The sequence below is a fragment of the Diadema antillarum genome, unplaced genomic scaffold, assembly GCF_040938485.1.
Source record: "Diadema antillarum isolate AM-2024a unplaced genomic scaffold, OU_Dant_1.0 scf00000070, whole genome shotgun sequence".
NCBI classification, from domain to species: Eukaryota; Metazoa; Echinodermata; class Echinoidea; order Diadematoida; family Diadematidae; genus Diadema; species Diadema antillarum.
The window spans coordinates 3,185,136-3,209,878 of record NW_027270959.1 but is presented as its reverse complement, the minus strand read 5'-3'; the positions used below and the strand labels follow the sequence as shown (position 1 = coordinate 3,209,878).

The window sequence follows — 24,743 nt, the reverse complement described above, 5'->3', positions numbered from 1 at the left end:
CGTAAATCTTAAACATTTACAATAAAAGAGGAAGTAATCTGAGTTACCTCCGACCACGTGATTTTCTAAGTTTATTTCCGTCTTTGCCGCTTGTGTAAAGTTAATGCAAGAGAATGATACAAAAAACGATTTCTCCTGAGTGAGTCTTAATTCTGAATCTTATTTGTAAGTCATGGTTCCCCAACCCATTTTGTTCTGACTCCCGCTCTAAATGATACTACCCCTTTCCCTTATCCAGCATCTTTATTGTTTTACAATTAGTGGAAGCATCATTCTAATTGAGATAGCATTACTAGAATGCGATAAAAGAACTTTGCAAGAGTCATTGCTCTTCGTAGAGGGACTATTTTTAGATGTCAAAATATCTCATCTGCTTCCCGAAAAAAAAAAGTACGAAGTATGTCTGACGCCTGCTGGAGGCGTGTTTTTTTTTAGACGGCACAGATTGGGGAAACTAAAAATTTATCGGGGACCCTATCCCTAAACCTAACCCTAATCCTAATCCTAACCATAACCATCAAACCCTAACCCTAACCCTAACCCTAACCCTAACCATAACCAAAAACCCTAACCCAACGTTTTCCCATAGGTTTAACACGCGCCATGCCCCAATCTGTGCCATCTTTAAAAAAAACGCCTGCTGGAGACCGGTGGCTTAAACGACCAATGAAAATCCATACGCCGCCAAGTTGAAGAGTATGCAAAAGTTCAAGGCTTCTTGTTTATTTTTTGAAACAGCCAAAGATCTCGCCGATACAACAAGGAAGGAAATGCGCACTCTCTCAGTTATTGTTGGTTTTGTCTGTCACAGTGTATCCGTATGGCGGCACGTACCTGGATGCATTTGCATGAGTACAAGCAAGGAGCTTCAAACGTTTGAAGCTCCTTGGTACAAGAGTACGGCCTGAATATATGCATGTATAAATAAAGATGTTATAGAGACCTTGCAGCATTCCCAGCTCAACTTTTTGGTGATGCTGGTAAGTCTTTTCGGCAGCACATCAAAACATCGCTCAAGGACAAGTCGTCTGGATGCATTCTGACTGATGTCTGCCTGTACTGTAGACAGACTCTGAGAGGTCTTACGTAGTATTGCTGAGGGGTACCAGTTTTTCTATTCGATTGAATGGTTGTTCCTACAGAAGAGGCAGTTAAGATTACCTTGGCACAGATAAAAAGGGAGCTCCTTTTTAAAGTTTGAGTTGATCATGTTATCCCGCGGGGTAATAGTCCTTGCATGCTTCCACTTGATAGCTCATTATCATGTGACAGGGAACGAGCGGGTGACTAATGTAGGGACCCGATTCCGAGATATGATGTTATCGACCATTGGTAACGACCCAACGGATCTCGTCATCGTGCTTGACTCGTCTGGAAGCGTCGGAGCGACGAACTACGACAAATCCGTCGTCTTTGTCAAGACAGCTTCCCTGATATTTCCAATACAACCAGCAAAGACGAGGGTTGCCATTGTCTCGTATTCGTCGTGTGGTAGGATTCACACTTATGTCGATTACATCACAACCCCAGCGGGCAAGAATAAGTGCACCTTCAACCAAGACATCGACTCAACTGTTCGGTATGATGGTGGCGGCACATGCACCAACAATGCTTTGCAGAGAGCAGGACAAGTATTGTCCCAAGGACGTAGTGGTGTTAACAAGTAAGCCTATACCAATAACAAACATTTCCATTGTGTTATACATGCAGGCCTTATACATTGTGTATTCAATATTTACATGTATTATAATATCATATGCATCTATAGGCCTAGGTGGTTTTCTTTTTTCATAAAATGAGTTTACTGCAGTGAGTTCCCACTTATGTTTTTAACGTAGAGTGATCGGATCGCGGGGAAGAACAATCGAGGGAGAAACTTTCTGAATTTGTCAGAATCTTATTTAATTTTCGGACTATCTCACCTTCGAAATAACGAACCTTCTTTCAATTTCGGATTATTGAACCTTCGAACAAAACCTTATATCTTTTTGACAGCTGTTTGATGATACACGAACTGTCCGAATTCAGTAACAAACCTTCGAATAACGCCTTACAATTTTTTTAAAAAACAGTGAAATGTGTAGCGAAATTAAAGCTCTGTATGATGTTTTTTCCCTTTTCATTTGATGCAATAACTGTAATTGAATGGAAGTGAGATGAATGGAATTGAATTTTGAATGTCTCGCCACTTGAATCATCTTTTTGTCACCTCTTCCTTCAACCCCTCCCCCCAGGGTTATTATGCTGTCGACTGACGGAGCCTCTAATGACGGCGGACCTCCATTAAACACTGCCCAGGGGCTAAAGAACCAAGGTATCACCATCTTTTCCATTGGATTGGGATCAGGTATTAACGAGGCAGAGCTGGAGGCAATAGCGACCTCTGTCGAGAACCATCTCTTCTATCTTGAACAGCTCGGAGATGTTTCGGACTTTGGTGATGTGATCAAGTCAGGTAATTGCACCTTCATATGTCCACAACAAGGGCGTACCGAGGGGGGGTGTTTTGGGTGTTCAAACACCCCCCTTTGCCAAAAGGGGGGTGTTTAAGGTGTTCAAACACCCCCCTTGGGCAAAAGGGAGGTGTTTGAGCTATTCAACACCCCTCTTCAGCAATGCTTAGATGTTGACAAATGAAACAAAAGCTGTCTTTACCGCTTTTATTTCCGTTTTTAATTCCGCCTTTCCTTTCTTTTGCGTTCATTCTCTCTCTCTCTTTCTCTTCCTTGAATGTTTGTGTGGATGATGATACATTATGGAGTTACATAATATCATACGCACTAAAGAACTCGTGTACAGTACGTGTTCATACTACGTTACTGCACCGCGCGCGAAGTTGACGCGCAAACAGTAGACATGCCCGATCCCTGCTTTGCTTTCTGACCGAATCGCGAAGATACATTGCGCATAATGTTCACCGTTTACCGGTATTATACCGTACGCGGTACCGTAAATTGTGTATGATGTGTGTACAATGCATGCTGCGCTGCAGCCTATTATAGGCACATTGCATGCTAAGTCAGTAGTATCACTACCAACAGTGGCGTATCTGGGGGGGGGGGGGGGGGGGCAAGGGGGCACGTGAAAAAAAAGAGAAAAAAGAAGAAGAAGAAGAAAAAAAAAAAAAACTCGCCCGGACGGGGGAAGGAGAATGGGGGGGGGGGGGGGGGGGCAGAAAACCAAATCAAACAAGATAAAAACAAAACATGAATTCCATGAATTCCATGTTTTGTAACGCTGAAATAGAAAAATTTTCGGCTCGCTCGCTGCGCCCGCTCGCCAAAATTTATCAAAAAAAAAAAACAATAAGAAGAACAAAACGTAATGATGACGTGGAAATATAACAATTTCGGCTCACTCACTCGTAGAAAGTTAGAGTATTTTTCCAAGTCCTTAGTTTGTTGGCATAAATCGTTATCTATGAAGCCGTCACTATATCTTGATTAGAATTGTAAGATTTAATAACCAAAAAGTGACAAGAATTCCATGTTTTGTAAGGTGAAATACAAAAATTGTCGGCTCGCTCGCCAAAATTTATCAAAATTTATCAGATTTTATATCACCCTCAAAAAAAACCCTTTTAAGTGCTCGAAAAAGCATATCAAGTGGACTTTTTTAAAGTCCCTACCGGGATGGGATTGGGGTTGAACACTGTTGGTATAAATCGTTATCTATAAGACCGTCACTATATCTTGATTAGAATTGTCATTCGAAGATTTAATAACCAAAAATGACAAGAATTCCATGTTTTGTAAGCTGAAATACAACAATTTTCGACTCGCTCGCTGCACTCGCTCGCCAAAATTCTTCAATATCTATTACATTTAAAACACCCTCAAAAGACCCCTTCTATAAGTGCTTGAAAAAGCACATCATGTGGACTTTTTAAGTCCCTACCGGGATGGGGTTGGACACTGTTGGTACAAATCGTTATCTATAAGGCCGTCACTATGATTAGAATTGTAATTCGAAGATTTAATAACCAAAAATAACAAGAATTCCATGTAATGTATAAAGCTGAAATATAAAAATTTTCGGCTCGCTTGCTGCGCTCACTCGCCAAAATATATCAAAATTTAGGGTTGCCTATTACATTTAAATCACCCTCAAAAGACCCCTCTTAAGTGCTTCAAAAAGTATATCATGAGGACTTTTTTTAAGTCCCTACCGGGATGGGGTTGGGGTTGAACACTTTTTCAGAAATTAGGGGCGCAATTTTCGCGCTTGCCACGGGCGCCGTTTTCCCTAGATACGCCACTGACTACCAAGTACAGTCAGTATAGTAGCCTACTGGAAGCAGCAAGCTCTGGAAGCTCTGGGAGTAGCAAGTTACTTGCTACTCAATGTAATTAGTAATAGGTCATGGACTTGGTAATCTTTAGTAATAGTAGATATGAATTTTTTCAATGACTGATAGTTAAAACTGAAAGATAACTGAGTGTGAGTCTACAAATTGTGGTTGGATGACTTTATTGCGCCTAAAATTCATTAGATATCTAGGTCTAGGAACAGTGGCGTAACTACGGGGGCATGGGGGGGGGGGGCACGTGCCCCCCCCCCCCATCCGCTCGTTAAAAAAAAAGAAAAAAAAGAAAAAAGAAAGAAAAAAAAGGAAATGGTAATTCAAGGGTTAGTAAACTGCTTTTGAAATCGACATGAAAGGATGATCAAGAAAAAAAGATATTTTTCTAAGATTTCTTTTAACCATATAATTAAAGAGGTACACTGTATAACATTGTTTAAAAAGCCCGGAGACGACAAAAGATTGTGATTCAGCGTGATTCCTGGTTGGCATTTTGAATACAAGCAGGATGTGCGCAGCGTACTCAGAATATCGGAATGGCAAAAAGCTTGATCATTGATTTTGCAGTGTTGCTTTACATACTAGTCTATATTAAAATGCCTTGCATTGCCAATAATAAGACTTGACCTTGGCTATTTCCTAACTTTTCCATTTGTATGAAACACACACACTCACAAACACAAACAAATTAGGGGATGCTCTATATAAAGTGCAGATTTTGGACATCCTTCTCCCGCTTGGTCACTTCGACGCCCCGTCGCTGGTCATACCTCCCCCAATCATAAACATAAACCGACACCCTTGACTACCAGTGGCGGATCCAGGGGGCGCACCGGGCGCCCCCTCCCTCCAATGCGAAAAAATATACATGTAGCTACAAACGACAGTTTTTGGACGGTAAAATGTCAAAATTTTCAAGCTCGCTCGCTTCGCTCGCTCGCATTTAACCGTTATATGCCATTCTCCTGATGTTACTGCCAGTAATTGCCAGCAGTTGCGCCCGGTGCGCCCCCCCCCCCGAATTTCTAAAGCGAAAAAAATATAGCTTCAAACGGCAGTTTGGGGACTGTAAAATGTCAAAATTTTCAAGCTCGCTCGCTTCGCTCGCTCGCATTCAATCGTTATGCACTTCTCCTGATGTTGCTGTCAGTAATTGCCAGCAGTTGCGCCCGGTGCGCCCCCTCCCCATAATTTCTAAAGCGAAAAAATATAGCTACAAACGGCAGTTTGAGGACTGTAAAATGTCAAAAATTTCAAGCTCGCTCGCATTTAATCGTTATGCAATTATCCTGATGTTGCTGTCAGTAAATGCCAGCACTTGCGCCCGGTGCGCCCCCTCCCCTTAATTTCTAAAGCGAAAAAATATAGCTACAAACGACACTTTTTGGACGGTAAAATGTCAAAATTTTCAAGCTCGCTCGCTTCGCTCGCTCGCATTTAACCGTTATATGCCATTCTCCTGATGTTACTGCCAGTAATTGCCAGCAGTTGCGCCCGGTGCGCCCCCCCCCCCCCCCGAATTTCTAAAGCGAAAAAAATATAGCTTCAAACGGCAGTTTGGGGACTGTAAAATGTCAAAATTTTCAAGCTCGCTCGCTTCGCTCGCTCGCATTCAATCGTTATGCACTTCTCCTGATGTTGCTGTCAGTAATTGCCGGCAGTTGCGCCCGGTGCGCCCCCTCCCCATAATTTCTAAAGCGAAAAAATATAGCTACAAACGGCAGTTTGGTGACTGTAAAATGTCAAAATTTTCAAGCTCGCTCGCTTCGCTCGCTCGCATTTAATCGTTATGCAATTATCCTGATGTTGCTGTCAGTAAATGCCAGCAGTTGCGCCCGGTGCGCCCCCTCCCCTTAATTTCTAAAGCGAAAAAATATAGCTACAAACGGCAGTTTGGGGACTGTAAAATGTCAAAATTTTCAAGCTCGTTCGCTTCGCTCGCTCGCATTTTATCGTTATGCACTTCTCCTGATGTTGCTGTCAGTAATTGCCAGCAGTTGCGCCCGGTGCGCCCCCTCCCTTTAATTTCTAAGGCGAAAAAAATATAGCTACAAACGGCAGTTTGGTGACTGTAAAATGTCAAAATTTTCAAGCTCGCTCGCTTCGCTCGCTCGCATTTAATCGTTATGCCATTCTCCTGATGTTGCTGTCAGTAATTACCAGCAGTTGCGCCCGGTGCGCCCCCTCCCCTTAATTTCTAAAGCGAAAAAATATAGCTGCCAACGGCATTTTGGGGACTTAAAATGTCAAAATTTTCAAGCTCGCTCGCTTCGCTCGCTCGCATTTAATCGTTATGCCATTCTCCTGATGTTACTGCCAGCAACTGCCAGCAGTTGCACCCGGTGCAACCCCCTTAATTTCCAAAGCAAATATATATATATTTATATATACATATATTATTATATAGCTACAAACGGCAGTTTAGGGACTGTAAAATGTCAAAATTTTCAAGCTCGCTCGCTCCACTCGCTCGCATTTAATTGTACAGTTATGCAATTCTGATGTTGCTTCCATGAGGTGCGCCCCCCCCCCAATGTCTTGACCCACGGTACGCCACTGAACACCCCCCTCTAAAAAATCCTGGGTACGCCTATGGTCCACAATATATGATTTTACACACACACACACACACACACACGCACACACACACAAAAGAGTTTGTGCAACCTTTTCCTGTTACACACAGTATTTTGAATTGAATTGAATTGAAATGGTGTTTTATTAGTCAATATCTTTCGCAGCCCGGAGGCTGAATTACAGACATTGTTAACAATAGCCATGTATACATTAAAAATACTCACAAAATACAATGTAGCGATGAAAAAAAAAAATACATTAAAATAACAAAGGATCAATCTTATTTATCAGAACCATTGCACAATTAGATTAACCTATAATACCAAACAAAATCAAATATTAAAAATATAATATATTACTATTCTCAATGATTATCAAAAACAACCAAACAATGAGTTTATGTTAATTATGTATACCGGTCATTTATACTTATTAATTAATACAGATGTTGTGTTGTCATACGGCTCAAATCAACACATTTTACGCAACAAAAATAATCAGTTTATCAAAAATAGTCAAAGATAGTCAGATAAACAAAAATAATCAAATAATCATAAAACTCAAATCAACACATTTTACTCAACAAGGATAATCAGTTTAATTTAAAAAAAAATCCTCACAATCTTCTCTTCGTAATATACATAAACTCCCAAATCAGAATACATGCAATCTATTCAAAGCGCATTACATCAAATCAGTCAATCAATGATTCGCATTACATACATTGTATGTGCATTGTATATACGAAAATAGCATCTGATAATTGCACATCTCTCCCCCTCTCTCTCTCTCTTTCTCTCTCTCTTTCTCTCTCTCTCTTTCTCTCTCTCTCTCTCTCTCTCTCTCTTCTAACTCTCATTCCACTATTACACACACTCTCACGTACAATATGTATATCTAACAAAGAAATATACTATTGTTTCGATAACCAACGCTCTGTGTTATATTATTGCGCATTTTACACCAAAATTCGATCTCACAAATAAGCAATACCAAAACGCTAAAACATAACATTATAAAAAAAAAATCCAACCGTATTTGAGAATAATAATATAAAAAGACACAATTATATCTTCGCAGCAGGTGCAAATACTAACGTGACCTGACAGATCTCTAAGAGTATACATTGCGAAACGTCCTGCAGTATTATCCCCATCATAGCCAAAGACTATTTTTGTGTATATGCATGGAGACGATAGTGATTTAGGGGTTTATTCAATATCTTTCTCTCCTTTCGTCTATAGTCTTCATTTATTTGTCAACCAGAAATCAAGTGAAAGACAAATAACTTTGCTGCAGTGTATTTACAGGCTCTGGAGATAACATTCCATGGTTCTTTTTCGGAGATTTCTCCCCCCCCCCCCCAACATCGATGTTGTACATTTTCTTTTGATTTTATACCCTGTGTCAGTCATTAAAGGGAAGATAAACCCCAAGAGCAATGTGGATTGAGTGAAAGCAGCAACATTAGTAGAACACATCAGTGAAAGTTTGAAGAAAATCGGACAATCGATGCAAAAGTTATGAATTTTTAAAGTTTTGGTGTTGGAACCGCTGGATGAGGAGACTACTAGAGGTTATGACGTATGAGTGGACAAGAATACCAAGAAAATATAAAAAAAAAATACTATAACAATCCATTTTCATGAAAATTACAAATGTCATCAACTTGACATTGACATATGTTAAGGGTAGCAATTATTCCCCCTGCTTTCTGAAAGCGGTTGGTCCATTGCTCTTTCATAATTCTAGAAAAGTGAATTTTTGTCGAATTTCCTTTATATTTTCTTTGTATTGTTGTCCACTCATACGTCATATCCTCTAGTAGTCTCCTCATCCAGCGGTTCCAACACCAAAACTTAAAAAATTCATAACTTTTGCATCCAGCGGTCCGATTTTCCTCAAACTTTCACTGATGTGTTCTGCTAATGTTGCTGCATTCACTCAATCCACATTGCTCTTTGGGTTTACCTTCCCTTTAAGATAAAATACAAAACAGGTACAATTCTATGGGAGAATTGATGTCCACTGCCATAACGTATTTGTTGGAGAAAGATACGAAATCATTATGCCTAGATTGTTTGCTTGTAATTTCTTTGTTTGTTTTCTTTCTTTGGGTTTTTTGTGTTTTTGCGTTTTTTGTGTGTTTACTTGTTTGTTTCTTTTTTGTTTGTTTGGTTTTTTTTTCTGGGGATCCCCTGCTGGAAAGAACACGGTGTGCCACAGTGTGTCCACAGTGTGTCCACAAAGTCGACTATGTGAAACGCTGGAATTAACTGTGTGAAGATGATTTCACACTGTGGTGTGGTTTTTCTCAGAGTGTTCAAGTAGTAATGCTTTGTTTCACACTGAATGATGATTCACAATGTGTTCACAATGTTAAAACGCTCGAATTTAAAAATGTGAAGAGATTTCAATATGTGCTCACAATGTGGTCACATTGTGTTCACACTGTGTTTGGCATTTCACACTGTGGAACAGTGTGGGGTTTTTTCCACGGGGGGGGGGGGGGGTTAAGTGATTGAGAGCGATAAAGTGTCACAATCCAGAATTCGATGTAAATTCTCAAGTTTGTTTTACTTTACTTGTGTACGTCCGCGATTGAGCGAATTCTGTAATCTTTGTATACTTCTATTTCCATTTTCATGTTATAAGGTTAAAAAAAATGCGATAATTTTTCAAAAATATACACTGTAATGCACAAACGTTCGCTCAGACAATTACAATGTGATTATGATTTTTGGTTTAAAATGACTGGCGATGCCCTGAACTGATTAGAAATGCAGTCGCCTCCTATATTCCTCCCATCAGATGTGAAGGATGATGACTTCTTGCTACTCAGTGGTAATGCTTGTCCCTCGTCGTGTGGCCCAAACTCCGTGTGTTCTTGTGCTACAAAAAGCGGAGTCCAGGAATGTGTATGCAATGCGGGATTCTACAACACACCCTCTGGATGTACTGGTACGAACACTTTTGCTCCGATTTCTTTGCAAGTATATGTATAAGGCATAGCATCGACACTGTACATCAGTGTTCGTGGAATCAAGGAAGAGGATGGGGGCTACAACGCCCCCATCCCTCACAAACACGTTTTGCTGTTTAAATAAATGTAAAAAAAAAAAAAAGAATCACTATACGAAGGTTCCCTTTGGAAATTCTTCTGGTCGAAACGGAAGGGGGGGGGGGCAATTTCAGAGCAAACTTGGAATATGTCAAGGAATATACATGCCCAATGGAAACTGACGCACAATGCATGCGAACAATAAATATTTCGAAGATACAGTAGCCAAGAAAATGTCCCGTTTTATGGATCGATCACCTGTAGGACGGAAATACCTCCTCCCTACACACGGTGTAAACTAAACCCATTTATGGTTTGTACCCATTAGGGACACAATGGCATTGATTTCATGAATTAAGCATCTCATTTATGAATTCTTAAGTGATAAACTGTTATGCTTGTGGGTAGATTTCGAATGCTAACCACCCATAGATACCCATGTTAAGGTGGTCCAACATGGCAGGTGCACGTCAATTACAGGCAGAGTATAGATCCTACTTTAAGCAGAGGAAGCATGGAACTCTTGACTTATAGCACTGAATTCTCTTTGTATGATGTAGACCATGCATACAGATCTTGTTAAGTCTAACGAATTGCAGGCAAACTGTTCCTGATGTGGAGACTACTTTTTGATATTACACTATATCTGATTATGTCTAAAACAAATCGTTTTAACGACATGATAGTGGCTACTACATGTACTAGTGTTTCAAAATCCAGGTATAATTTTTGTAACATGCCCCAAACTGTGGATATATGCACCATTTTGCTCTCTTCTTGTTAATTGGTTGTCGCAGGTTGTCCGCGTGGAACCTACAAAACCGTTCGAGGAAACATCGACTGCAAATTATGCCCGACCCACTCGTCCACGAGTTCTACCGGCAGCCTTAGCCGCGCAGACTGTGAATGTGACACAGGATACGAGGGAACCAGCAACGATACTTGCGAAGGTCATTATCCCCTTCGATTTTCATGTCTTTGTCTTTCTAGAATTGCCAGATACGCTGTATTGTTTTGGGAGAATTCATTCGTAGAAACGACGTAAAACTTGCATCTCAAATGAAACATTTTCATAGAAAGTTATTGTAGAAAGATGTAGGTATAAAACGTAATTATAACAACGGTATAATGATAATATACATGAATAGATCATTGTAGGGCCTACATGTCGTAGGTATACGTAGCCATATACTTTGTCTAATAATATATGCACTATGGTATAATAACAACGGTGAAAGGAAGAGAATATTTGGCAGAGGGGTGAAGGTTGAGTTGTGATTTTTTCAGTTTTCTTCAATTTGTCTCCCTCAATAAGAACGTATATCGATGCACGTATTTATGCAATATATGCAGGTATATAGCATGCATCACGTATGAAACATTCTTTATGCAAATTATTGTACTGTGCCAATACAGCTCCCAAAGTTTTTTTCTTGTTTTTGTTTTGTTGTTGTTGTTGTTGTTTTGATTTCGCTTTAGTTTTAGATTTTGTATTCCCTTGGAGCTATGCTGCTTGACAATGAAACATTGTAAAAAAAAAAAAGATTGTGGAATTTTATTCTTTTACATTTTTTTTTTAACCTTTTCAAAGGGCTGGTTTCTAAGTTTTCAAGAGTTTGTGCATCTCATAGTACAAAGAGTACTTGACATTAATTGATATGAGGTTCCCAGGTAGAAAATCCATCAGAAACCGTTAGAAACCATTAGAAGTATTCTTAACACCTGTTCCTTCGAACAGTCGACCACATGTAGCGACACCAGGGTATAAGATGTCGATTATTAAGGTTTTCCTGAAATAATGCATGTTGATTTGTGTTCACTTGATTCATGATACCCTAAACATCACTTTTGCGGTGAAACGAATATCTATAGAAACATTCCATATATATTTTTGACTAATTTTTCGTCTACTTTTCTTCAGATTACAAAAATCCTTCCAAAGCAATATTCTTGAGATGACCTCATCTGTCAATCATTGCTAAATCACTGAGTTATGTTTAACAAAAAACATCGGAATGCACCTTCCCTTCGACTCAGCATAACTTGATGTTCTCTCGCCATGTCTTCTGTGAGTCACATTAATATCATAGAAACATGCAAAAGTGATGTTAAGGGTGTCATAAATCAACACAAAATCAACATGCATTTGTATTTCAGGGAACTTTAATGAGCTTTCCTTCTAATACCAATCCCGCAGCTGTTCAGTGTCCGGAATGGTCATCAAACCAAAGTGGAGTCGCCATGATCCCATCCGACTGCCCGAATACGTACAGCAGTACCCCGTGTCAGTTCGAGTGTCTGAGAGGCTACCGCGCCTCTGGAGGGTCGCGCAGCTCTCGGTGCACGGAGAACGGCGACTGGTCACATGACTTCTTGCAGTGTGAAAGTGAGTTGACAACATGGCGTCGAAGATCACACGAGAGTTGAGCAGTGGTTGGACCAAGCTTGAAAAAAGTGAATAAGAAATAGAATTTAAAAAAGAAAGTTTCGAGGCAACAGAGAGAGAGAGAGAGAGAGAGAGAGAGAGAGAGAGAGAAGCTTTTGTAATTGCAACAGCATTTCACCCTAAATATGATATCTTATGTTGCTTTTTATGTGCTTATCCTAGATGCTATAGATATCCTGTCCATGTCGGTATTTTGAGAGTTCAATTGTCATCTTCAAATTCGTAAGTCATTATTTGTTTTCACTTAAATGTATCATGCATTATATTGATTCTTGTGCACCCAAGGAATTACGTGTCCTGCGTTGACACCGCCACAAAACGCAGACGTCACATGTAGCCCACCAAATGACAATAGCCTTGGAACAACGTGTAGTATCACTTGTCATAATGGTTACGAGATGGTGGGATCGGCCATCAACCAAGGTACTGCCGAATGTCAATCACAGGGCGCCACCAATGGTGCATGGTCTCGGCATGACTGGAAGTGTCAAAGTAAGTTAACTTGTCTCTTGATCTATTTGTTAATCTATCTTGATCTATCTATATACATGGCTCGACTTTAGCGGTGGTCCGGTGGCACGGCCAAGAAGCACTAAAAATTACTGTCGGGCCACCATTTTTGTTGTTGTTGTTGTTGTTGTTGTTGTTGTTGTTGTTTTGGTATAGCTAGATCTGGCAGCTAAAATCCAAAATGATACTTTACATTTTCTATTATTCCTGGCCACTTCTCTATATCTTTGTCGAGCCACTTAAATTTCATACTCAAAGATTTCAGTGGCCCAAATGGGCCGCCAGAGGAAAAAAAAATGTCATTGTCGGGGACCGATATACGTGGTGTGTCATCACGTTACCCGGTTAAAGTCAGAGATCATTAAAAGGGGGAAAATGTGTGTTAAGCCATCTTTGGGAATATGATAGTTACAGTGTTCTAAAAGCGTTATTCTTTCTTTTAAAAATTAATTTTCCTTATATGAAGAAGTGCAGATCATAAAGGCCAATCAATCTGAAGCTTAGAATCTAACCAAATCTGGCAAGTAAGCCTATACAGGGGAGGATCCAGGAATTTTGTAAAGGGGGCCGTGACTAATATTTCTGATGCCACTTCCGGGTTTCATTTCATTTTTTTCTTTTTATTTCTTTTGTTTTTAACAAAAATATAAGGGGGGCGTGCGCCGGTTGCGCCCCCCTCTGGATCCGCCACTGTATATAACAAAACGACAAACAAAACCGCACATACTTTCCGGACATTACATGGCTCTCGTGATAACGGATAACATTAAATATAACGATGAATATTTTGTGTTTGTCTTTCAGCTGAATCAGCCAAACGAGAAAACTTACCGGTTTGTTTTCTTGTAAGACCATAATAACCCTGTCAGATGTTAGAATAAACAAATAACTCTTTGTGATCCCAATCTCTTTCTTTTTGCTGTTTAACCAACAATCTTCAACGTGTATTATGAAACGTGAATCTAGTGTGCTTTCGAAAGCGCATATTCAATAGTCAAAAGCACTTGTCAGGTCAACGTTGATTGTTCTGAGGTATTTCTTACGCACTTTACTTACGAGATTCTTTCTTTCTATTTTTTTTTTTTTTTTGCATGACATCATACTATCGATTGATAAGGGTCTGCTAATATTGATTGGCCAATATGGGTAATGGAAAAAACATTCCTTCGGACATTTTCCTTTGGAACAATGATGTTTAACTGCATGGTTTCTATTAAGCGCTGTCATAGGAATTGAAAACATTGATATGTGTCTTGCTATATACTCCATAGGTTGATGTAAGAATGCAAGATAATAGCGTTATCACGTATCGTTCTCTCTCTTTATCTTTCTCTCTCTGTAGCTATAATGATCATATATACCTACCTATACATACCTACCTGTGTATCTATCTGTATATCTGTCTACCTATCTGTCTTTCTATCTATCTATCTATCTATCTATTTATCTATCTGTCTGTCTATCTCTCTCTCTCTCTCTCTCTCTCTATCTATCTATCTATCTATCTTAATATCTATCTATCTATCTATCTATCTATCTATCTATCTATCTATCTACAGTAGTATTATACCGGTCTGTTTGTATCCTCTGTATGTGTGTCTGATTGAGAGTCGCTATGGTTTGCTTTTAAAACCAGGAGAACGCTTAAGAAGAAGATTTCATTTATTCCACATTAATTTTATACCTCTTTGCGGGCATTTTCTCCTCTATCTTATAAAGAGAAAACTTGCCAACCACTCGAAGTGGTGTCTCCGATGCTCGTGGAACCAGCGTTTTGCCAGAATATCTTCGAATACGGACAGGAGTGTACCTACAGGTGCGGGAATGGCTTTAGTCTAAATAGCTCCGATGACACCGTCAGGTGTACGGCAACCGGAACCTGGTCTAGCCCTTCCCCGCGAGTTGAGTGCATAGGTAGGCCACGCACAGAGTAATGCTCGCAGGGCAGCCGCCTTTGCGTAGGCCCTAGCTTTTTTCTTGTCATGTAGTTGTCAGTCCTTAGTCATGAACAGCTCACAAACACAAAAACAAACAAACAAACAAACAAACAAACAAACAAACAAACAAACAAACAAACAAACACATTTCTTAAAATGCAATTGAATCATTCGTAGATGCAAAAAATAACATCAAATGTCAACTAGAATCGGAATTTGTCAACACTGACAAATTAGGTGATCCGATCTGTTCGGAAATCAATTGTTTGAGTCTCCTGATCCCAATAGCCATGACCATACCGGTTTCATCTGTGTGTAGTGGACATTGGCCGTGTGATGTTTGGATTCTCATTTGGAGTCAGACCTGCCACCTATGGTACACAATTCCGTGTACACTAACGAAGATACAGAATGAAGTATATTTGACCTTTGACCCCACTTTCCACAGACAAGATGGCATCTGAGCAAAAAGTGGTTATTTTGTGAAATGATCCTTGTAACATGGACTTTACGTGTACAAAATATGGGAAAGAAAGGACATGTATTCACCAAGATACAGGATGATACATTTATGACCTTTGACCCTAATTTACATACCCAAGACGACGTCTGATCAAGTAGTTGTTATTTTATGAAATAATGTACGTGACATGACCTAAACATGTGCAAAATATGGTGGTGATAGGGTATATTTTTCTTGAGTAATTGCAAAGAAAATTGCAAAAAGAAAGGAATATGAAAATACATCGAAGATGAGCTTTAATTTCAACCAAGTTTTTTGACGTAATCCCGACATCGTATGAAAAAAAGAAAGGCACATGAACGAAAGCCCAAGGTCTCAGCTACAACATATCAAAATCTGGGAGAAATTCACTGAAGCATAAGTGAGCTAGTGCTCGAAAAAGACAGTCATGTCAATTTTCATGTCCAGAAAAACTGCACTCCCATAGAGATAACACGTAAACTGGTCAAATTTGACAAGCTTACTTTGAATCCATTTTTACGAGATGATGCCGTCATCCTATCAAAATGTTGTTATTACATTAATGAAAGAAAATTTAATAAGCTACAACATACTGGAATCTGGGTAAAAATCGGCGAAGGATAAGTGAGATACGCTCGAGTGAACTTGAAATTTGATGACGTCATTTTGAAAATTTACTCTTTTTATTTTATTAAGAATTTGATATCTTTTAATCATTTTTACAGCATCGCCAACCCATGAAATGACATATACAATTCATCAGCTTTCAGAATATATAAAAAAAAATCGGCGATCACCGTCCATCCTGGCGAGTAAAATCGGATTTAAAATTGGCGGTTTTTTGGCATTGTTGCACTGTATATCGCCATTGACGCGCGCGCGGAATTTCAACTTTGACGGGGCCCTTTTGACATCATATTGAGTCGGATTGACTTGAAACTTGGTAGAAATATTCCTTGACATTTCAGGCAGCCGATAACTGTGAAAAAACGGGAAATTTCTATTGCATATGAGCTGTTCGTGCGTATATGTGCGCGCGCGTACGCGTCCGTCCAATTTTTTTTTCAATTTTTCAAAAAATGCTCCAAATGGTCTGAAACGTGTGCAAAAAATTGAGCTCGATTTGAGCATACAAATATTTGAACGCGCGCGTACGCGCACGTTTTAAGGTATAGATGAATTTTGAGAATATGAGTAGAATGCGCTTGACTTGAAATATATGTGACGTAAATTTCATTGAAAAATTCCATTCCATTAATGAGATATGATTGAGAATGTGGTTTCATATAATGACGTCATAGTGACGTCACGGTCGACTGATCACTTTGATTTTAGTTCACTTGCCGTCTTTGGGAGACGATACATATATGGTATAAGTTTGAATTTGATAGGAAGAGGACTTTCTGAGCTAATCGATGCACAACTTTTGGGGAGAAATAAGAAGAAAAAGAAGAAGAAGAAGAAAGAATCCGTACAGAAACAGAAGGTGATCCGAGAGGATACTCGGACCACCTAAAGAAGTACGTCAGAATCTGTGACATACCATTCTCTCCGTAAAGTTTTAATAGGCTTTCAAATAAACATAACTTTTAATGTACAGAAATAAACATTAAGTGTGCTACTTCACATAGTCTAGAAAGTTGTCGAAATGAGAGCAATATTGCTGTACCTTCCAGGAAGCCATACCTCATTAAGTACAGAATCTTCAGTTGCTAAAGGGTTGTGAGGTAATTGCACCCCTTCTTTGATCAACGTATGTGGTCAAAACCTATGTTCACCTCATTTAATCGGTAAAACTGTTTCAGCAGTTCCATATGTTTTATATTTTCTCTCCCTCCTTTTACAACAAATCTAGCATGCAACTCTCCAAGTTAATGCGAGTGATTTTGTCTCGATTTCCGTAGATACCGAACCACCTAGCATAACGTGTCCTGGAGATATTACCGGCACTACTGACAAGCACAAACCAACTCGACTTGTAAACTGGACTGATCCAGCGGCCTCTGATAACAGTGGAGCTCCACCAACGTTAACACCGAGCCACGAGGCTCCCTATGACTTCCCCATTGGAGTGACCGTTGTCACGTACAATGCGACCGACATGGCAGGGGAAACCAGCCAATGCACCTTCGCAGTTCTCATTACAGGTTTGAGCTAGAGCAATTGAGGAGTAGAAGTATTATCATGACAATATATTGGCGGATCCAGGGGGAGCGCACCGGGCGCGCTCCCCCTTTATTAGGTGATCCGAGTATCCTTCGGATCACCTTCTGTATCTGTACGGATTCTTTCTTCTTCTTTCTTTCTTTATTTCTCCGCAAAAGTTGTGCAGAGGTTAGCTCAGAAAGTCCGCTGCCTATCAATTTCAAAATTATACCATGTATGCATCATGTCCCAAAGACGACAAATCTAATGTATCATTGTGATCAGTCGACCGTGACGTCACTATGACGTCATTATATGAAAACACATTCTCAATCATATCTCATTAATGGAATGAAATTTTTCAATGAAATTTACGTCACATATATTTCAAATTATGCGCATTCTACTCATGTTCTCAAAATTCATATATTCTCTTAAAACGTGCGCGTACGCGCGCGTTGAAATATTTGTATGCTCCAATCGAGCTCAAAATTTTTTTGCACACGTTTCAGACCATTTGGAGCATTTTTTGAAAAATTGAAAAAATCGGACGGACGCGTACGCGCGCGCGCATATACGCACGCACAGCTCATGTGCAATTGAAATTTCCAGTTTTTTCACTTTGATCGGATGTCTGAAATGTTAAGGAATATTTATACCAAGTTTCAAATCAATCCGACTCAATATGACGTCATACGGGCCCGTCAAAGTTGAAATTCCGCGCGCGCGTCAATGGCGATATACAGTGCAACTATGCCAAAAAACTGCCAATTTTAAATCCGATTTTACTCGTCAGGATGGACGGTGACCCCCCATTTTCTGTACATATTTTGAAAGCTGATGAGTTGTACATGTCATTTCATGGGGTGGCAATGCTGACAAAATGATTAAAAGATATCAAATTTCTTAATAAAGTAAAAAAAGTAAATTTTCAAAATGACGTCATCAAATTTCAAGTTCATTCGAGCATATCTCACTAGTCCTTTGTCAATTTTCACCCAGATTTCAGTATGATGTAGCTTATTTAATGTTCTTTCAAACATAAAATTACAATATTTTGATTGGATAACGGTATCACCTCGTAAAAATGGATTAAAAGTAATCTTGTCAAATTTGACCAGTTTACGTGTTATCTCTATGGGAGTGCAGTTTTTCTGGAAATGAAAATTGACATGACTATCTTTATCGAGCACTAGCTCACTTAAGCTTCGGTAAATTTCTCCCAGATTTTAATATGTTGTAGCTGAGACTTTACGCTACCGTAAGTGTGCCCTTTGTTTTTTCATACGATGTCAGAATCACGTCAAAAAATTGGGTTGAAATTCAGGCTTATCTTCGATGTATTGAGATATTTCTTTCTTTCTGCAACTTTCTTTGCAATAACTCAAGAAAAACGGCCTCTATCACTTCTATATTTTGCACATGTTTAGTTCATGTCACGTGAATTATTTCATAAAATAACAACTACTTGATCGGACACCATCTTGGGTATGTAAATTAGGGTCAAAGGTCATAAGTGTTTCACCCTGTATCTTAGTGAATACATGTCCTATCTTTCCCATATTTTGCATACGCAAAAACCATGTTACAAGGATCATTTCACAAAATAACCACTTTTTACTCAGATGCCATCTTGTCTGTACAATTTGAGGTCAAAGGTCATATGTACTTCTTTTTGTATCTTCGTTATGACGTGTTATCTCTATGGGAGGGAATTTTCTTTAATGTGAAAATTGACATGATTGTCTTTATCGAGCACTAGCTCACTTACCCTTCGGTGAATTTCTCCCAGATTTTAATATGTTGTAGCTGAGACTTTGCGCTATCGTTTTATTTCCTTTGTTTTTTCATACGATGTCGGGATGACGATATCTTCTATGTATTGAGATATTTCTTTCTTTCTGCAACTTTCTTTGCAATAACTCAAGAAAAACACGCCCTATCACCCCCATATTTTGCACATGTTTAGTTCATGTCTCGTACATTATTTCATAAAATAACAACTACTAGATCGGACAACATCTTGGGTATGTAAATTAGGGTCAAAGGTCATAAATGTTTCATCTTGTATCTTAGTGAATACCTGTCCTATCTTTCCCATATTTTTCACACGTATCGACGATGTCGCGAGAATCATTTCACAAAATAACCACTATTTCATCAGATGCAATCTTGGGAGTGCAAAGGTGGGTCAAAGGTCATATGTATTCATTGCTGTATCTTCGTTATTCAGTGTATACAGAATTTGGTACCAAAGATGGCAGATATGACTCCCTTTTCTAAATGAGAATGCAAACATCACACGGACAATGTCTCTAAACAGAGATGAAACTTGTATGGTCATGCCTATTGCGATCAGGACTCGAATCATTGATAAAAAAAATCGGATCACCTTAATTTGTCAGTGATGACAAATTACAATCTCTAGTTCATTTTTTTTTTGGTCAAAACAAAAGAAAGAAAAGAACAAAAAAAAAATGGGGGAGGGTGGCTGCGCTTTCCTTTAAGTTTGTAAAGGCTCCCCTCTTTACGAAATCCCTGGATCTGCCCCTGCAATAGTATTATGCCATAACGACTAAAGATAATCAAAGAAAAATGTTAAAATTGCTGAAATAGGTGCCAATAACGGAAGACTAGGTAAGAAGTCACCACTTTTAGTGTTACAGTTGGTAATGACATTTTGAATGCGATGTTGTGATTGCAATGGTTTTACCAAAATTCAGTTTCTAATTGGACATGAAATGTGAGTGATACCAGTTAGTGTCTCACATTCAATTTTCTGTGGGGTTGTGCGCTGCCATCTTCACAGAAGGCTGTTAAAATCACAAAAAGACGACCTGTGGACGGCGGACAGTGAACACAAAACTATGACAGCATAAATTGTATTTTTCAATGATGTCCCAAATAGTAGTCACCTCTATACATCAAAAGTAAGTTTATTATACTCATACCAGATACTAGAGTGCGTGCAAGGTGAGCCATTGGTGGCTCATTTTTGCACACAAACTAACTGTGATCTTTTGTCTTTGTGGCATCTACATTGATCACAAGTGCAACAATTTGTTGTCATGTGATTTACATTTCAAAAACAAAATACTTCATCCTATAATGAAATCATAAGGACGGATAATTTCTGTAAGGAAACGAACGTACCTCACTTAACCCACCTTGGACCAAAATGAGATTTTAAAGTGCTGCAACTGTATGCATGAGGGACTGCACGTTTATAGCCCAGCAGCGGCGGTTGGTGCAGTACTGACAAGAGAAGACAAGACCAAGATTTTTTTTTTTATTTTTTTTTTTTACAATTTTTACAATTTTACTTGAATTGTCATATTATTATAAATACACTGCACTTATTTGAGATAACCCCATTATACGCTTCAATTATGTTTCTACTGTTCTGTAGTTATATGTCGCATGATAGAATATTGTTATGGAAGATATTGACGGGGAAACTACTCCTATGCACTCTCCTCGCCCAGTACATAGTGAATATTATATATTAATTGTATAAATAGTTCCGATTGTAACTCGCAAACTTGCAATCGATTGTACCTCTATGAAGGATGAGTAGGCTGCGTATAATGGCTCGAAGCGATCCTTTGAAATTTATAAGAAGGTCAATTCTTACTGTGCATGTATTAATTCCTAGACGAAGAAAGGCCGAGGGTAAGAGAATGCCCCGCTGACGTCACAGTAAATACCTCTTCGACGCACGCTGACGTCACCTGGGAAGAACCAGAATTTGTCGACAACGCCGGAAATTATACAATCGTTATTGACAAATACAATGCAACACCTGGGTCGCCATTTCCGGTGGGTGACACAAACGTCGTTTATACAGCTACAGACCCGTCTGGAAACAACAACACTTGTGAATTCACGATAACAGTAACACGTGAGTGCTTGTTTTTTTTATTTTTGTTTTTATTTATTGTCTTCTTTGTAAAAGCAGGGTAGTCCCATTCAAGCCGTAAGGCCTGCTTTCCAAGGGAGCCCTGCTGTAACAAATCACATTTATGATACAATAAAATATATACATAACAGTCATATGCAAACATACACAATAATACATTTCATAAAAGTGGAGATCCTCTGTAGATAGATAAAGCGCGCGCGAGAGAGAGAGAGAGAGAGAGAGAGAGAGAGAGAAAGAAAGAGAGGGAGAGAGAGAAAGACAGGTGACAGAGAGAATACATGTGTACAACTTTCAAAGAAACGAGAAATTAGCTACTGCTGGTAACCACCTGGATGTTGCGGACATTACGTTGTTGAGTGAAATGAGAGCTGTGTAGTTGAAATGAGATAATATCAGGTTTGCTTGTTTGTTAATTTCATTCTGAAAAGATGGCTGGATAGCCCATATTCAGCTATGCTAAGCTGGTCTTCCATGGGGTCCAGTTGGAAGTGAGGTGGGACCATTTCACCGGGTTAAAGGGGACCTTCGGATGATTTTCAGATTTTTACTTGAAGAATCTATAGTGATTAGGATGAGGAATGAGAATGTTTTCAAAATCTATAACATATAGGAATGAACAAGGATGATGACATGGCAGCCTCACCATAAGAATGCATGAGTAGGGGCTCAAGGAAGCAGAACAAAAGCAGAAGGCATGTATAGATTCTACACAGGTGAACTTGGTAAGCAAGCGGTATTGTAATGGGATTACACTGCTACATTTCTGAAATATGTGAGGCTCTGATGTCATCAACACTGCTCAGTGTAATTTGTTTAAGATTTTCAGTTTATTGGTTTCTCTGCTCAAGGACAACCAAAAATTCTACGAATCCATGCACGGAACTGTCAATTTATGTACTACATGATGTGAAATTATGAAAATCATCCCGAATGCCCCTTTAAACACCCTGCTCTTTGCGATGAATGAATGAAGCGGGATATTTTACGTGCATAAGTTGTTACTCTCTCATACACGGGACCTTCATTTTATGGAGGTGGCTGTTGAAAACAAAGCAAAGCTAGGAAAATGCTCATAATCGAGACCAAGGGAACGAAAAGCTTTCAGTCCTCTTTTGAAAACTATAGGCAATGAGGATAAGATACCTTGCCCCCCCGCCTCCTCACTTTTTGTACAGCTCAGGTAGACTGTTTTAAAGAAAACCAAAACCCGAAGAGCAATGTGGATTGAATGAAAGCAGCAACAGTTATAGAACACGTCAGTGAAAGTGAAAATCGGACAATCGATGGAAACGTTGTCGTTTTTAAACTTTTGGTATTGTAATGAATAGCTAAGGAGACTCCCACATTTCATGACGTCATGTGTGGACAACAATATAAAGAAAATATAAAGAGAAATTCTCCAACATTCATTTTTTTCCAAAAAAAAATTACACATTCCATCAATTCGATACTGACATATGTTAAGGGTAGCAATTATTCCCTCTGCTTTCTGAAAGTAGTTTAGTGAAGTGCTCTTTTATTACGCTAGAAAAGTGAAAGCATGCGGAAATTTCTATATTTTCTTCATACTGTTGTCCACACATGATGTTATAGGGCTCACATGGGTAAATAATTCCCCGTAGAGGCGTGTTCTAAAATTCAAAATTCAAAAAATTCTGTAAAATAGCTGGGAGAAATAAGGTCTTTCATCTTCACTAACCCGGATAAGTGAGATATACCCTTTCATCCATCAAATTTCCAAGGCGGGTTCTTTGGCTAAAACTCTGTCCAAGGGTCCGCAAAGCCAGACCGCGAGTTCTTTTCAATAAAAAATCATCTATTTTCTGTACATGCACCAAATGAAATATAGTCCCTTTAAATTCCAGGAGAGAAGCTTTTATCTTTCAACCAAAATGCAAATTGTATAGGAATTCATACTCAATATCTGCAGCTATTCAGTTTTTTGCCAAACTGCATTATTGATTTTTAATCAAATTTTTTCTTAAGTTATTTTGGTATCTTTGGTACGATTTTGTGAAGGGTTCGGGGACATTCCATTTTATTTACAGGTATAAGCCCTATAAACTGAAGCAGTCTCCTTATCCAGTGGTTCCAACACCCAAAATTTTAAAATTCGTAACTTTTGCATCGATTGTCCGATTTTCCTCAAATTTTCACTGATGTGCTCTACTAATTTTGCTGCTTTCACTTAAAGGAGACCTCCGGATGATTATCAGATTTTTACATTTGAACAGCTATTTTTTAGTTAATTATACTGAGGACAGAGTTTCAGAATTCATGATAACTCGGATGAAAATTAAGAATATCTTTGAAATTTATAAAAAATTGCAATCAATAAGGATGATGACATGGCAGGGTCACCATAAGCATGCATGAGTTGGGGCTCACAGAAGCAGAACAAAAGGAGTATTGTAGTGGAATTACACTGCTACATTTCTGATATATGTGAGCCTCCTATGTCATCATTCTTGTTCAGTGTAATTTGTTTAAGGCTTTTCAAAGTATTGTTTCTCTGCGCAAGAACCACAATGAATTCCATAAATCTATACATGGAGCTGCTGATTTATGTACTACATGATGTGAAATTATGAAAATCGTCTGTAATGTCCCTTTAATCCACATTTCTCTTTAGCTTTTTGTTTCCTTTAAGGGATACTCTTGTATATCTTTCAATTCATAATAACCATGATAACAGTAGTGGTTATTTGTATAGTGCACAGGTCCAGTTTCGGTGCTCATGACGCTTCAAGAAAAAAAAATACTTTGTACACACATAACATGAGGGCAGACAAGAAGATAACAAACAAAAACAAAACAAAACAAGCAAACACTGATACCTGAAAAAGAACACACTTTTCCTGAGCACTGTAGATTGCAGTTATTGTAATCCTCAATGTGAGAGGAACGTCAGTTTGGATTTGAATGTTTCTATCAGTGACTGAAATCTGCGTCATAATCGGCAAACAGGCTCGCGTAACTGCAAACGTTTAAGTGGAAGAGAGAGAGAGAGAGGGAGAGAAAGAAAGAAACAATGTTTCTGTAAGACGTATGCCTTCATGTGTAAATTCGTATTCTATATGCTAATCGACGCATGGGCAATGGGATTTCATTTGGCACTGTTTGGCCTACAAATCCTGATTGAAACATCAATTCCACTAAGACAATTTCACACTTCTTAAGCCGTTTTGTTTCATATAAGAGTGATAAAAGCAATTGCAAGAAGAGTTCCCAAATTTGTCATCTAAAGATAATGCAATCAAAGAGAAACAAGCTAATGAAAATTAGTTTTGACATATGCGTTGCGAAAGTCACAACACGAAAGCCAATTAAATGTACTGTATTTCTCCCTCAGTGCAAC

At 38.9% G+C, this 24,743-nt stretch overlaps 1 protein-coding gene across 1 annotated transcript in view; it reads left to right on the top strand.

Annotated features, from left to right (window-relative positions):
* Positions 1–893: 893 nt before the first annotated feature.
* LOC139716851 (sushi, von Willebrand factor type A, EGF and pentraxin domain-containing protein 1-like) overlaps positions 894–24,743 on the top strand; it is a 50,512-nt gene continuing 26,662 nt past the window's right edge. Inside the window, exons 1-9 of the mRNA XM_071628384.1 lie at positions 894–1,663; positions 2,235–2,455; positions 9,692–9,841; positions 10,739–10,891; positions 12,139–12,327; positions 12,673–12,879; positions 14,617–14,811; positions 17,223–17,465; positions 21,119–21,364. Coding sequence (XP_071484485.1) covers positions 1,209–1,663; positions 2,235–2,455; positions 9,692–9,841; positions 10,739–10,891; positions 12,139–12,327; positions 12,673–12,879; positions 14,617–14,811; positions 17,223–17,465; positions 21,119–21,364 — 2,059 coding nt within the window. The 5' untranslated portion in view covers positions 894–1,208. The remainder of the gene's footprint in view (positions 1,664–2,234; positions 2,456–9,691; positions 9,842–10,738; positions 10,892–12,138; positions 12,328–12,672; positions 12,880–14,616; positions 14,812–17,222; positions 17,466–21,118; positions 21,365–24,743) is intronic.